This window comes from Brienomyrus brachyistius, chromosome 7, assembly GCF_023856365.1.
Source record: "Brienomyrus brachyistius isolate T26 chromosome 7, BBRACH_0.4, whole genome shotgun sequence".
NCBI lineage: Eukaryota > Metazoa > Chordata > Actinopteri > Osteoglossiformes > Mormyridae > Brienomyrus > Brienomyrus brachyistius.
Window position 1 is genome coordinate 4,819,882 of NC_064539.1, and position 15,270 is coordinate 4,835,151.

A 15,270-nucleotide genomic window follows, 5' to 3' on the forward strand; every position below is an offset into this window, starting at 1 on the left:
AAGTCTTCATTAGCATGCGGTCATTAGCATGTTCGCGTGTCCACCGTGTGCATGCAGAAACTCCTTTTGGTCCTGGGTAGGGTTTCCAGGAACTCCTGAAATCAGTATGGGGTTCACTAACAGACGGGTTTGTTTAGTGGATTTGTCTGATGTTTGAACATGCAACCTTCCTTCCTCTTCCTGTCCCGCAGGGGGATGAGGTGCTGGGTAATGGTGCTGTCCCCGATGGGAAGGATGCCATGTCCATCTTCAGCTCCGCGCCTAAATCTGGTGAGGCGTTCTTCCGCTCATGTGGTGGTCTCCTGGCAGAGGTGATGCCGCTTCTGTTTCCTGAGGTGCGTCTGTTTTGTGTATCTTCTAGACGAATCGCAGCAGGATGACGCAGCGGCCAAAGCGAACCCGCCCCTGACCAGGGAAACGGACCTCGTCGTCCTCATCTCGGACCTGGAGAACATCTTCGACAACTCGGATGAGGACGAGCTCGGGGTGAGTTGCCAGCTCACAGCGGTGTGACCGTCTTGGTGCTTTGCACTGTCATTGCCTTCGTTGCTGCCAGTAGGTAGCAGTACTTAAGCTTAAAGGTTATTGCTTTTGCTCTAGAGACAGGTACTTAGGCTGAAGTGTCTTGTTGAATAAACCTCTTCATAATTGGATGATATTTAGAATTTCAAGCTGTGTATGTTTCATTGTATGAAAAAATTCAGCCGCCTGCAATTAATTAATTAGCAAGCCGCTGGAAGTGCTCTTCCTGATTTCATTAGTCATTTTCAGGCAGCTTAAAGGCCCGAGGTTGGCCGTATGTGGTCCGCTCTGAAGATTAGCTCTCATTTGTAAGCTGTGTGTGTGATGCCCTTTTCTCTCAGAACACCTACCCCACCCAGCAGTCAGCAAAGGCGCCCCCTGCAGGAGTGGAGGACCGGCCCCTGGGGAAGGACGCGAGAGTCGCGGTGCCATATCCGTCAAGTGAGCTGACGCAGCCGCTCGCATGCGTGTGCGCGATGCAGTTGCGAAGTGACCAATGAATAACCTTGTGTTCCACCATGCCCCGCCCTCCCCCTGTCCTTCTATCCATTCAGCAGTCGCAGATCTGCAGCGCATGTTCCCCACGCCACCCTCCCTCGAGCAGCACCCCGCCTTCTCTCCCATCATGACCTATCGGGACACGCCCAGCCAGGAGCCCCCCGCCCCCACTGCCGGCCCAGAGCATCCCACAGGGCCGATCCCTGCTACCCAGTTGACAGACTTCAGGATGGAGCTGGAGGAGGGGCTGGCCAGCCCTAGGCCAGAGGATATTAAGGTTGGGTGGTGGGCTCCAATACAGGGTGGGGGCGGTGAAACCACAGGTGTCTCCAGGCAGGAGAAATCGCACACAGATATCTGCTCTTCTGAGCGAGGGCAGAGACTGTCAAACCACAGGTGTCTCCAGGCAGGAGAAATGGCACACAGATATCTGCTCTTCTGAGCGAGGGCAGAGACTGTCAAACCACAGGTGTCTCCAGGCAGGAGAAATCGCACACAGATATCTGCTCTTCTGAGCCAGATTCCTGTGCAACATGAAGGTTTACAGCAGGTGACTCAGCACTTATAGATGTGCACCTGCAAGATATTGGTTATTGGTTTACATCACAGGCTTTTCCTTTTGATCAGTCCAGCCCTGCCCTTGAGTAGCCCAGTAAAAAATCCATCTTTATAACTCATCGCGAAACTTGTGTAGTTTTCCATGAACTATAACTCTTGATTGTGTGCCTACTGCCCGAAATGGTGTCTCATCCTATCCCTGGTTCTTCCTTGTGCAGGATTTCTCGTTTGTGTACCGTGTGCCCACCGTCCAACCCCTGCCAGGCTGCTCTATGTTCGCCCCCCTCCGCACCCTCCCCAGCCAGTGCCTGCCATCCCTCAAGATCCCAGAGAACTGCTACTACCGACCCTCCTGGGCCCTGCCACCCAAGATGGAGCACCTGGCCCTCCCCCTGCAGGTCCCATACAGCCGAGACGGATATGTGTGAGTATCATGGTGGGCCGCGATGCACCTGAACAACCACCAGGGGGCAGTATGAGCAGAGACCATTTTTGGTAACAACGAGTTATATACAGGCCGATTTGCTAGCACTTAAAAATGCGAAAAGATGGGTGATTTTTAAAACAAATTGCGTGCCCCTCAATAGCCGCTTAACGTGGTCGATAGCTGGCAGATGTGTTTGGAGGCAGGAGGCTGATTCCCGGTGCGGTGATGGAGCTCCCCCCCCCCCCCCCGCCTGTTTTCCAGGAACGTTCCGAGCGTCAACAGCATGTTGGAGCAGGACTACGCTCAGGCGAGCGCTTGCCCCGCCTTCTTGGGTGGGGCCAGTGGGGTGCTGCCTTCCCCCGCCACGCCGCGGTTCTCGGTGCCCACACCCCGCACGCCGCGCACCCCCCGCGGCATGGGCACGGCCAGCGGCCAGGGCTCAGTGAAGCAGGAGGGCACGGAGCTGAGCTCGCCGGCCTCCACTCCTTCCACCAGTCGGCCGCTCAGTTCAGTGGAGCCTCTGGCGCCTCCCTCGCTACCGGAGGCGCACAGTCTGTACGCCGTGCTGCTGCTGTCCGACTCGGTGCTCAACGTCTTCAAGGACCGCAACTTTGACAGCTGCTGCATCTGCGCCTGCAACATGAACGTCAAAGGTGCTGACGTGGGCCTCTACATCCCCGACTCAACCCGCGAGGACCAGTACCGCTGCATGTGTGGATTCAGCGCCATCGTCAACCGCCGGCTAGCCCACGGCACCGGGCTCTTCCTGGAGGACGAGCTCGATATCTTCGGCCGCGGCTCCGAAGTGGGCCGGGCCGCCGAGCGCAGGCTAGCGTTGTGCCGTCGTGCGCCACCCATCAGCGACCCGGTCGTCCGCAGGCCCCAGGATGCCCCCACCTCCCTGCTGGTGCTCTTGCAGGAGCAGTGCTCGGGCCCCATCGTCTCCCTCGCCTCCCTGCACCTGCCCCCCGCCTGCTCCTGCCGCAGCCGCAAGGAGCCGCTGCTGCAGAGCTGGGCGGCGGACAAGTTGTGGGCAGACGGCGGCGACGCGTGTACCGAGTGCTACAACGCGCTGGTACAGGGCCTGCAGTACGTGGACAACCCAGCAGGGGGCAGAGTGGACTCTGCCATCGTCAGAAGCACCTGCCTGCACCCTTGGCCCCACAACTGCTGTAAGGCCACCCACTGGGGCTGGGGGGGATGTGGGGGTCCCCCTTTTGGGGATGCTGGAACTTCTCTCTAATGAGTTGCATACCTAGTGTACAGCATACAGCAGTGAGATCATACATATACATGCATATAGCACACTGTTCTAACACAATATAACACAAATAAAATATCCTGGAAAAACAGAATATTGTGATAGTACAGAAATACATAGTTAATGATAACAATGATAAATTATTAAAGAACAGATATCAACCCTGGGCTTTTCTGAACCATACAATCTCTAAGTAATATTTTTACATTTGCATTTTATTTAACAGAAGTTTTTATCCAAAGCAACGTACATTTTGGGGAAAGCAGGGTCACCCCTGGAGCAGTCGGGGGTTAAGGGCCTTGCTGAAGGGCCCAGCCATGAAATCACTCTGCTGTCACTAGGATTAGAAACGGCGACCTTCTGGTTTTAGTGTTCTAAAAATATTAAGTTCCTAATGCAGGGCCAGCTACACATTGTTGATTTCTATGGTTCTAAGTATTCTGGGTAATCGCCTTCTAGTGGGTTCAACAGCAGCGCCCTCTGTCATCCCCAAGTTCAGTTCACCATTCCGCGCAGCCTCTCCTGCTAATGTGCTGGATCGACCCCCCTCCCCATTGCCCCAGCCGGCTTAGGAAGAGCATTTTAAGTACCTCTGTGGAATAGTTAATGTCGGCGTTGACCTTGCAGCGACGCAGCTTTGATCGGCGGCACGGCGAACGGTCTGTGACAGCCCCTCTCTGTGTGTGTGTGTGTGTGTGTGTGTGTGTGTGTGTGTGTGTGTGTCCCACCCCCCACAGTGCTCGACATCAGCATGCTGTCCTCCCAGGACGTGGTGCGCATGCTGCTCTCGCTGCAGCCCTTCCTACAGGACGCCATCCAGAAAAAGCGGACGGGCAGGACCTGGGACAATATCCAGCACGTGCAGGGTCCCCTCACCTGGCAGCAGTTCCACAAGATGGCCGGCCGCGGCTCTTACGGTGAGCCGGCCCCAGGCGCCCCGGACTCAGGCTACGCTTGAGGATCGACCCGAGGCCGGGGCTGGTCCCTAGGGCTCCCCGAGCCGTCTTGATCCTCGGCACGTTTCTCTTCATTAAACCGCTGTCCCCCCCCTCCCCCCCCCAGGCTCGGAGGAGTCCCCAGAGCCGCTGCCCATCCCAACGCTTCTGCTGGGCCACGACCGCGACTTCCTGGCTCTGTCGCCCCTGGCGCTGCCTTTCTGGGAAAAGCTGCTGCTGGAGCCGTACGGCGCCCCTCGGGACGTGGTCTTCCTGGTTCTGTGCCCCGACACCGAGGCCCTGCAGGCCGGCGCCGCCGTCTTCTTCAAGGAGCTCAGCGCCGTGTACGAGGTCAGTGTCCCGACACGCAAGGTACAGGGTGTAGGGGGGCTGGGGGGAGTGTTTGGGTGTGATGAATGAATGTTGCATTTAAATAGCGCTTTTCAAGAGCTACTTCAACCCCCACCGCTGTGTAGCCCCCACCTGGATGATGCGACGACAGCCATACTGCACCAGTATGCTCAGCACACAGTAGCTAAGCTGGCGAAGGGGCAGGAGTGAATTCACCGGTTAGATATAGGGGATGATTGGGAGGCCAGTTTTGAAATGACCACTGTAGGAAGTTTTATCCAGGACATCGGAGGGCCGCCCCTACTTTTTCGAAAGATGCCCACGGATTTTTTATGACCTCAGAGAGTCGGGACCTCAGTTTTATGTCTTATCTGAAGGACGGCACCATTTTTACAGCACAGTGTCCCCATCACTGCACTGGGGCACTGGGATCCACACAGACTACAGGATGGGCTAACCTGTTAGCCACACCAAATCCAGTTTTCCTAATTGGTCACCCATTGGACTCCCCTGCTTAACTTCAGATGAATTACCCGGCTTGATCTGTAGCTGAGGGGCGGCATGGTGGTGCAGTGGTTAGCACTGTCGCCTCACACCTCTGGGACCCGGGTTCGAGTCTCCGCCTGGGTCACATGTGTGCGGAGTTTGCATGTTCTCCCCATGTCGTCGTGGGGTTTCCTCCGGGTACTCCGGTTTCCCCCCACAGTCCAAAAACATGCTGAGGCTAATTGGAGTTGCTGAATTGCCCGTAGGTGTGCATGTGTGAGTGAATGGTGTGTGAGTGTGCCCTGCGATGGGCTGGCCCCCCATCCTGGGTTGTTCCCTGCCTCGTGCCCATTGATTCCGGGATAGGCTCCGGACCCCCCGCGACCCAATAGGATAAGCGGTTTGGAAAATGGATGGATGGATGGATGGATCTGTAGCTCATTAGGCAGCTGACAAAAATCCGGAAAGTCTAATTGTATTTTTGCTTGCTGCCTTCTTATGTATGATTTATTATCTTAAAAATGTGTGATTGGTGGGCATTTTCTGACGTTTGGTGTCAACAAAGCCTGTGATTGGGTAGAACAGGCCCGGTGCCTGTGATTGGGTAGGACAAGCACACCGTGGCACTATCATGGAGGCGTGCCTGACCTCTGATACACATGATAACAGGTGAAACTTCCAGAAATGTGGTCCTGTGCATATCACCGTGAGCTTGTACGCCTTTTGGTGCCCGTATCATCCTCATGGCCCCCCTGTCTTCTCAGACCTGCCGCCTGGGCAAGCACCGCCCCCTGGCGAGGGTGTCACGGGATGGCATCGTGCGCGTGGGCTCTCTGAGCCCCCAGACACTGGCAGAAGAGTCTGCAGAGCAGTGGTTCACCGAGCCCTGGGCCGGCCAGCAGCAGGATGGCAACATCACCAAGCTGAAGTTGTATGCCCACGCGTGCCGACAGCAGCTGGGTGAGATGCGGCCGGCCTCCTCCCCCTCCCATCCCCCACCTCGTGTTTGAGGAGCCCAGCCTGGGCCTCTAACCACCTCCTTGTGCCTCTCTTCTAGCCCCCCAACTGGCTGCCCTCTCCCTGGACAGCAGTCTCCTCCTACCTCCCAGTCCCCAGACTCCTCCCACTCCTACCACTCCCGCCTCCCAGCCCACCCCCTCAGGCCAGCCCGGTCCCACCCCCGGGGCACCGGATGGCTCTGGCTCTTCCTCGGGCACCGACGGGGCCCCGACACCAGTAGGGGCGACTCCTGGGCAGCCGGCCGCAACGGAAACCGGGCAGGGCGACGCCCAGGAGACCAAAAATGGGCAAAATGTACCTCCAGGCGTGGCGGCGGATGGTGCGGACAGGTGAGGGCCACCCACCGTCTCCGTGAATGTGAGACTTATTGGAGAATGTGGTGAAATCACAGTGATCCCCCCCCCCCCCCCACCCCCGCAGCTCTGCCGAGAGGGAGCGCATCGGTGTGCCCACTGTGGCGGACTCGGCCGATGGCCACGCCCACCCACCCGCCATCGTGCTGTACCTGGTCAACCCGTTCCTGTGTGGGGGTGGTGGCGGTGGCGGGGGGCGGGCTGACGGGGAGGCGGAGCCCGATGGTGTGTGGTTACTGGGCTTGCTGCGCTGCTATGCCGAGATGGTGCGCGAGCTGCCCGAAAGCCTGCAGGCGGCGCTGGTCCTCCAGGTATATTACATGTACAGCCCCACCTGCATGCAGTCTGCCGTGTGCATACGGCTATGGCCCTCTTGTACTGTGCTCAGTTTTGTGGGTTCCACGTCGCCCCCAGGTGGTGCCTTGCCAGTATCTGCTGCGGCCGGCCAGTGGGGAAAGCCCCCTCTACCTGCAGCACCTCCGCTCCCTAGCCTTCTCCGCCTACTCCCAGTGCCGGCGCCTCCTTCCCATGCAGACGCACATCAAATCCCTGACGGGCTTTGGACCCGCCTCCGCCGTTAACGGGGTTCTGAGGAACCCGGAGGTATGACCCGGCCGGGCCCGCGTACGCAGACTGGTTCCATGTATGCTCACATATGCACAAATTCAAATATATGCGGGTGCAAAACACATGCCGGGGGAAATTCTAGGATTTGTTAAAGTGGGGGGCACAAGAGGGGCCACAAATCATACAGAGGGGCCAACCTTATCATTAGTCAGTGATATATGTTTTGAATTGGTCAGTACCAGGGGAGGGGAGACTCCAGGAGCCAATCAGCTTTCAGCTGGCACCAGTATGCCAGTGGCCCCGCCCCTGTATACACCCATGACAGACCCACTGGTTAATGTACCGAATGCACACTGGAATGTGTGTACATATCCACACAACCACGGTGCACCATAACATTATCGTCAGCTTTTGCTGAGATTCACTTCTTTGAGATTTACTTTTCTTTGAGGCTTCCGCTAAAACAATCTGGACTTCTGCCCAAAAGTGTGTAGGTGCCAGTCTTTGCAGAGGTTTATACGGCAGGAATGCTTCAATAAAAATAAACAAAAAAAAAATTAAACAAAAGCACTGTGTAACTGACTTTCTGCTCTGAAGTAAAAATACAGCATTATCTGTAAGAACAAGCCGTACGTTTCCTGAGTTGGGTTGCAGCTGCGTGTTAAATCATCTGACGCCCCCACAATAGTGTCCTGGCATCACAAAAACGTACATCAGCTGCCGCCTTAATCAGCACTATCTGCTGGTCATTTGATTTAGTGACGCAGTGCATTCCGGGCCCTAAAATCCACCCAGTTCTGGTCTCTACGGCAGCTGTGCTTTAACACTGGTGCATAGATTTCATTGTGATAATTGTTTAATCGTGTTGCATGGGGTGATGATTAGTGCGTCCATCTGTTGACGTTATTTTGGTTAGACACAGGTGTGCTGGACTGTAGGAGGCCTCTTCCTTTAGTCCTTTGGATATTCCACAACTTAAAATGCACTTTTCACAACTTCCTTGACGGTATCTGTTGAAATCCGATTGGGTGAAATAGAAGTCTATTAGCCAATGAAATGTGGCAACGCTCTTTCTCTCTCTCTCATTCGCTCACAGCACCCCAGTCCCATGCAGCTCTATTCCCCGCCCTTCATCCTGGGCCCCACACGTAGCAAGCAGCCGGAGTCTGGCGAGGCCTGGGCCGAGGGGGCCACTCGATACGGCGTGCTCTTCGTGGGCTACTGCTTGTCCCATGACCAGCGCTGGATCCTGGTGTCCTGCACCGACCAGCAGGGGGAGCTGCTGGAAACCTGCATCATTAACGTTGACATGCCCAACAGGTACGTGTGGAGGAGATGCTGACTATTTGCTCAGAATAAGCAGATAAAACACGGCTAGAGTTTTAGCTAATGTCAGCGAAATCGGCGAGGAGGCACTGAGGAAGCGGTGAGGCAGGCAGCCTTTTGTTAAAGTGTCAATAAGCTCTGTTACAAACATTGTGAACTACAGTTGCTAAACCATGCTGACTGTAGACCTTACACGTCCCTCGTCTATTTTTGTCTGGAAAAAAGCTTATTAAGGTCCCACAAAATTCAAAGTACAAAAAGGTGCGATAAGTCTCCCTCTCCCCGCTCACGCTTCTGTTTCCGTGCTCCTGCGCTATTTCTGCCTGCCCCTTAGGGCGCGAAAGTCCAAGGTCTCCCCCAGAAAAATTGGGCTGCAGAAAGTATGGGAGTGGTGCATTGGAATCATCCAGATGACCTCGTTACCCTGGAGGATTGTGATTGGCCGGCTGGGACGCCTGGGCCACGGAGAGCTGAAGGGTATGCCATTTCCATACCACACATTTCTCTATGACCAGTTTATTGATTTTTTATTTATTTATTTATTTATTTATTTAATTTGTGTTTCCCCCCTGTGCTGCTGTCAAGTATATTTTTATAATTATAAGTGTACTTGTAATAAAAGTACTCAACCTCTCTATAGCTGTTACATAAACTCTCACATACATATATTTGTTTGAAAAGCATATATTTTAGTTATTAATAGCTACTTTTCCAGATGTATTTCTGAGGTATGGAGTATTTTTCCTTTGCGTGTTTTAGAAGACTGATTCTTGTTATTTTAAGTTTCTTATTCATCAGGGTGTGCCCCCCCACGTGTGACTTACATGGTTCCTTCCCCCCCCCAGACTGGAGCGTGCTCCTAGGCGAGCACTCCCTGCAGTCCATCAGCCACCAGCTGCGGGAGGCATGCCGCATGTGTGGGATCTCCTCCACCGACTCGCCCTCCATCCTCAGCGCCTGCCTGGTTGCCATGGAGCCCCAGGGGTCCTTCGTGGTGATGCCAGGTGAGGCTGCGATGCCGTAACGACCCTGTGGGACCGACGGTGCCGTTTTGCGAGTGTTACAGCCGAATGTAACCTGCCTGCATCTTGGGGTCGCCTCCTCTCTCTGTCTGCAGATGCCGTCACCATGGGATCCGTCTTTGGCCGTAGCACGGCGCTCAATCTCCAGACCTCTCAGCTCAACACCCCCCAGGATGCTTCCTGCACCCACATCCTGGTTTTCCCCACCTCAGCCACGACCCAGGTGGCCCCAGGCACCTACCCCACAGAGGACAACCCCGGTATGCAGGTCCCCCCGTCCTGCTTTTTGGCGCCCCCTATTGGTTGTACCTATTAATACTGTTCCACCTAGGCTCCCATCGGAAACACTTGAATGCCAGTTATTTTCAATTTAGATTAATTCTGTGATGTACTCGTGACAGTGAGAATACGTTTTAATTTTTTTACCTGTTTAAAATGATTTATTAATCATAATATTTTCTCATTTGATACCTTTTTTTTGCGTATGAAATTTTTTGGTTACTGGAGATTTTTCTTACAAGAAATTTTAATTAAAAATTGTTTTCAATTTATATTTGGTTTATTGTGCAGTACCAGATTTCACAGGCAGGCGGCGCTGTTGTTTGTGCCTTTTGCAAATTGCTTTACCTTAAATGTAAAGGATGGGTTGGATGACACAGGCCCTGCCGTGGAGGCTGAGGTCTGCTCTCAGTGTCTGACGTCATGTGACCCCGGTGTGACCACTTGCCGCCTCCAGACCTGTTCGACCTGCCCTTCCCCGACGAACTGGAGAACGACATCGGTCACGACATGATGCTGATCACAAATCTGCACCCCTCCCCGAACACCTCCCCTGTACCCTCCCCGGGCTCCCCCTGTGGTGCGGGACCTCACTTTCAGCACAACCGAGTAAGTCGGACCGGGAGCCGGGGCTGAGCCCAAAATAGAAAGACCCTCTGCAGTCGGTGGCACTTTGTTAAAAAATGACATGTAATCCCAGCGTTCTTCCATATTCTTCTGAGACCGAACTGGAAATGTGACCTCAAGCCACTGATTTTATTTATGAATCGCCTCTTCCAGGCACAGCTGAATAAGAGGGGCTGAGTGCTGTCCACTTCCCTGTCATTTTACACCTTAATGCTTAAGCACAATAATTAATACCATGCTGAACGATCGTATTGTTAAGCCGTAATTTTTCACTCAGTGACTCTCAAGTTTGGGGGTCGTGACAGTCATACGAGAGGCTGCCATGTTGTATTGGTGACTGCTTGTTTGTTATTTATATAAATTAACTTTGTATGTTGTCTGTCTCCACCAAAAATTTCCTGTAGCAGGGCCCTTCAAAAAAGGCCCTCGAATTCAAATCCTGGCCTTGTTCATTTCTCCTAGATAGTTAGTTTAATAATTACTGATTCCGATTGGCCACAGAGGCTTCACACCTGGCTCACAGGTACAGGAAGGCTGTAAATCAGCTGGACTCGGCCCTTGAGGACCGTCATTTGAATAGCCCTGACTTATAGCACATCACCGCCACTGCCAGCAGCTCCCCCTGCTGGTCTCACTCCTCTTGTGTGTCTGTCTTTGTTCCCAGTCCACACCTAGTGCCCCATGAATAAAGCAAATTCTGATCTATGTGTTTCCACAGAGCCAGGGTGAGAGGCTACTCTCCAGAGAAGCCCCAGAGGAACTGAAGCAGCAGCCGCTGGCTCTGGGCTACTACGTCTCCACCGCCCGGGCCGAGGACCTGCCACACTGGTTCTGGGCCTCCTGTCCACAGGCTCAGAACCAGTGTCCGCTCTTCCTCAAGGTGAGGACTCCCTGCATCTTGCTTTAGGGTAGCTGGAGGTCAACAAAGTTTGGTTGTCAACTAAGTAAACAAATGTGTACTTGAGAAAAAGACTATTAAGCTAGTTTGTTTACTTTCATCGCGGTTCTCTTTAGCTCCCTATATTTGCATTGTAAATCTTCCATCTCTCCTGAAAAGTTATTTTAAAATTAAAGGACAGACAGGGAGTAATTATGCTAATTCTCAGCATTTATCCCACTGTCTTGGCGCCTGCCCCTTACCCGTGGCTCCGCACGGACCCTTTGCTTTGTTGACACGACCCCAGCTTCTGAAGGCACCGGCTTCATTTGCTTTTGTTCTCCATAATGTTTACTGTTCTTCCGTTTCTGGAAAGGTTGCGCTGGGGTTAAGTTTCCGTGGGTGTTTTCTTACAAACAGGCGCGAGAATAAATTAGCATAATTCGCTCAGCATTCACTGCACTCGCTTTGACGGCACCGCCGACGGTGGCAGAAAGCCGGCGTCTCTCTTCGTAGGTGTTCTCGTGACCCCGGCGGGAAGTGTTCCTCATAGCTTCACTATCGGTCTCTTTGTGTCCCGCCCACCCAGGCTTCCCTGCACCATCACATCTCGATCGCCCAAACGGACGAGCTCCTCCCCAACAAGACGTCCCAAAGGAGCCCCCATCCATTGGACTCGAAGACCACCTCAGATGTGCTCAGGTACTCCGTCCCATCGCAGACCGCTCCAAACCGAAGTCCGTCCTACCGCTTTTCAGCAGTAGACCCTGCTCTCTGAGTCGACCCTGTCTCATTGCACCTGGCCTTCGAGTCTGTTTTCTCCTTAGAAAAAGTACATTCGCACTTTTTCTGCTGCGACTTGTTGCCAGGGGACCGCCGACGGTAAATGCGGCAGACCCTCGAATGTCCTGTCCGAGTTGCTTTTCTTGGTGCAGTTTTCGCTTCCCGAGGCAGAGAGGTAGCTAATGAAGTGGAGGCACAGCGGGAGGCCTGGTGATTAAGGGCGTAAACAGGGGCCTCTGGTGTGGGTGGTCGTCGTCTCCGAGATGCACGCTTCATTTGAATTGCCCCAATTAAATATCCAGTTATACATGGGAGTGAAACGCTGAATGTTTTGGAAGGAAACTGCAGCCAAAAATACATTTTGGTTGATTTTTGTATTTTACCAATATAATTGTATTAAATCTACATCCTGATTCTCTCCCCCCCCATTGCTACCATTTTTCTAGGTTTGTGTTGGAGCAGTACAATGCCCTGTCCTGGCTGACCTGCAGTCCTGCAACCCAAGACCGTCGTTCATGCCTGCCTGTGCATCTGGCTGTTCTCACACAGATGTACAATGCCATACTTAACCTGTTGTAGACCTAAAATGCGGATGGCATCCCTGAGACTTGTCCTGCTTGGGCTGAGCGTAGAGGATGTCTGGAGATGCATATCTTTCGCCTTGTCCCACAACCTGGAAACACAGGAAGATGTGAATCGTTCTGTGCCCCATTTCGGACACCGCTGGAGAGATACTCAGGGAGACGGTGGCTTGCATCTTGCTTCTGGGTCTTGTGCCAGAACGCCCTTGTACAGAAAGGCTGGCGTCAGTAGAATGTAGAAATACTCACTGAGGATCGGGCCGCCAGGAAATGGGCGCAGAATCATTAATAATCTTCAGAGGTGGTAGCTGTTGGTGCCTTCAGAGGAAACGAGGAGCTGTTCCCTGAAGACACTGAAGCTCAGAGAGAGTGTTTGGTTGGCCAAACCAGGCACGTGCCTGATGCCCTCGGACGGACCTGCCGTCGACTTGGTACATGTAGTGTGTTGGGCAGGTAGAGGAAGCAGGGGACAATCTTATCCATGCGGTGGTCTAGACAGCAAGAAGGAACGGGAAAAACCCCCCAACGCCACACTGGAAATCCAGTGTATCTCTTGGACCAGAGGCAGGTGAGGCCAGTGCGACCCCCTTACCACAACTTACCCCCCTTCCCCCCTGGGTACAGTTATACCAGCATTAAGGACCAAAGCCTGTAGAATCCGCACCAGTCATCTCTCCATCTTCCTCTGGTTCATCAGTCCCAAGGAGGTGAACCCAGAGTTCTGGGTGACTCCATGGAGGTGCGCCACTCCTACCCTTCAGCCACACGACTTCCTCTTTGTATTTTATCGTACCGAGTTTGTCTTGCAGTCCTTTGCTAACGTGCTACTAACAGCATCCATGCCGACATCGCGCCGGAGGACGAAAAGCTCTGTCTCCTCTGAGGATAAACATTCGACAAAGGCACTTCCCTCCCTTCGCTCCCAAGTGACTGTTTTACTCTTATACATGCAAATGCGATGGACTGATTTTTTTTGAGAAATGAACCCAAAAAAAAAAAAATTATGTAACTGTGTATATTGTAAAACTGACATTTACAAAGAATTGAAATTATTTTAATAATTAAAGCAAAAAAATTGAAATTAAAAAAAAAAAAAAATCAAGGCCTCCAAATTTAATTAAAGCAGCTTTGCAATCAGTAAACTTTTTGGAAAAAATTTGAGAAGTTGGTCAAATGCCATATATACAGGTCATTGTATATATAGGGTCTAGTAATATAAATGCGTACAGTATATGTTAGGGCTAAGCACTGGGGGCAGTCAGCTGTTTGTTTTAATTTGTATTTTTGTTTTATTTTACACACTCTTCAGGGAACTTTTGCCTAAACATTCAGCAGAAACGTGCACTGTTGGCGACATTCTCCTCATTTCATTCTGCGCAGTGATGCCACATTTCACACAGCCAACATCGCAGGGCGGTACCCATTGGTTGGGTTGGCTGCTACTTCTTCACTGCAACCGTTTTCAATGTATATAAAACATATTTTATTTTCATTATTTGACCGTAGCTCTTCCGCACAGTCAGTATCGGCTGAATTGTCATTAGCTAATTCATGCTTAGCCCTAATATATACATATATATATATATACAGTGTATACCTCCTTAAATCAGCCACATGAGGGGGAAAGTCTGTTCCTAGAATTCTCATGAAAAAATCAAGAAATATACATCTGTTATCAAAGATATTGCATTTTAGCAGAGGTAGATAGTTCTGGTCCTGAAAGTAAAAATCCAGACCAAGATTTTATGTCAACCAACCAGTTGAGTAAAGTCATAGTGACTGAGTACGCAACTGGTTGGTTGAAACAAAATCTTGTTCTGAGTTTTGCTTCCTGTACCTGAACTATCCGCCTCTGCATTTTAGTTTCCTATACTTTTTTATTGTTATGGTTACTATCAAGAAATGTTGTCTTTTAGCCTTTTTTATTTAATGATTTAAGTTAAGGAACTAAATAATGCAGATATATTTATGATTTTTTTCTGCAAAATAAACTTGAAATAGGCAATAGATATAAAAGTATGCATTTGAGCATTAAAATGTATTGTATGTTTAACTAATATGCATTATTTTAGTGGTGGTTTTAAAAGTTGTAAATCAAACCATTGACCTTTTCACCTGTTTCCCCTCCTCTTCCCCCTCCCTTGAATAGCCCCGCTTATTTGTATAACCCCTCGCATGTTTGTACACATACCCATTTGAGCTACATTTTTGGAAACTCTGAAAAGCTGTATATTTCATGCTGGTTTGATTTATTTTATCATATGTGATTCCTATGAAGCATTTTCGCAGTGGACTTTTTAAAAAAAATCAAAAAAAAATTCTGTCAAGTGCTGGGCTGAGGATTGGTGGCCTCTCATTCGGTGTACTGCAGCGAGAGTACACTAAAGAAAAAGGACGTCACGTTTGCAAATTTGATACTTCTGTTATCATTTTGAATATCAATATCAGTCAGATCTATCTTGGGGAAAAGAACTGTATCTTTTACACTCTTTTTTAGTAAATTATTAAATTATCGAAAAATCGATGTACTTCGTTTGAAGTCCTTGCCTTAATTTGTTTTGAATCGCTTTAAATATGGTTGTTTTGTGCGTGTGACGGATTTGCCATCAGAAGTGTCAGCTGTGCAGTTTGTTTTCATTTCAGGGACTGAAATGGCCTTGACACTGAGGGGGGTCCCTGTCACCTAGCCCGTGTCACCGTGGTACCTTAATGATGCATTCACGAAGGCTGCGTAACCCAGAGCCCGTTAGCTAAATTCACCCATAGAATACTGTGTTAGCTGGACTAACACCTGACT

At 51.4% G+C, this 15,270-nt stretch overlaps 1 protein-coding gene across 1 annotated transcript in view; it reads left to right on the forward strand.

Moving 5' to 3' along the window:
• LOC125746243 (mediator of RNA polymerase II transcription subunit 13-like) overlaps positions 1 to 14,998 on the forward strand; it is a 59,271-nt gene extending 44,273 nt beyond the window's left edge. Inside the window, 20 exon segments of the mRNA XM_049020004.1 lie at positions 192 to 270; positions 362 to 486; positions 864 to 963; positions 1,077 to 1,297; positions 1,797 to 2,002; positions 2,267 to 3,177; positions 4,004 to 4,183; positions 4,329 to 4,552; positions 5,803 to 5,998; positions 6,096 to 6,387; positions 6,479 to 6,722; positions 6,826 to 7,014; positions 8,075 to 8,298; positions 8,639 to 8,781; positions 9,150 to 9,308; positions 9,422 to 9,586; positions 10,063 to 10,214; positions 10,951 to 11,112; positions 11,699 to 11,811; positions 12,339 to 14,998. Coding sequence (XP_048875961.1) covers positions 192 to 270; positions 362 to 486; positions 864 to 963; positions 1,077 to 1,297; positions 1,797 to 2,002; positions 2,267 to 3,177; positions 4,004 to 4,183; positions 4,329 to 4,552; positions 5,803 to 5,998; positions 6,096 to 6,387; positions 6,479 to 6,722; positions 6,826 to 7,014; positions 8,075 to 8,298; positions 8,639 to 8,781; positions 9,150 to 9,308; positions 9,422 to 9,586; positions 10,063 to 10,214; positions 10,951 to 11,112; positions 11,699 to 11,811; positions 12,339 to 12,471 — 4,218 coding nt within the window. The 3' untranslated portion in view covers positions 12,472 to 14,998.
• The last annotated feature ends 272 nt before the right edge of the window (positions 14,999 to 15,270 follow it).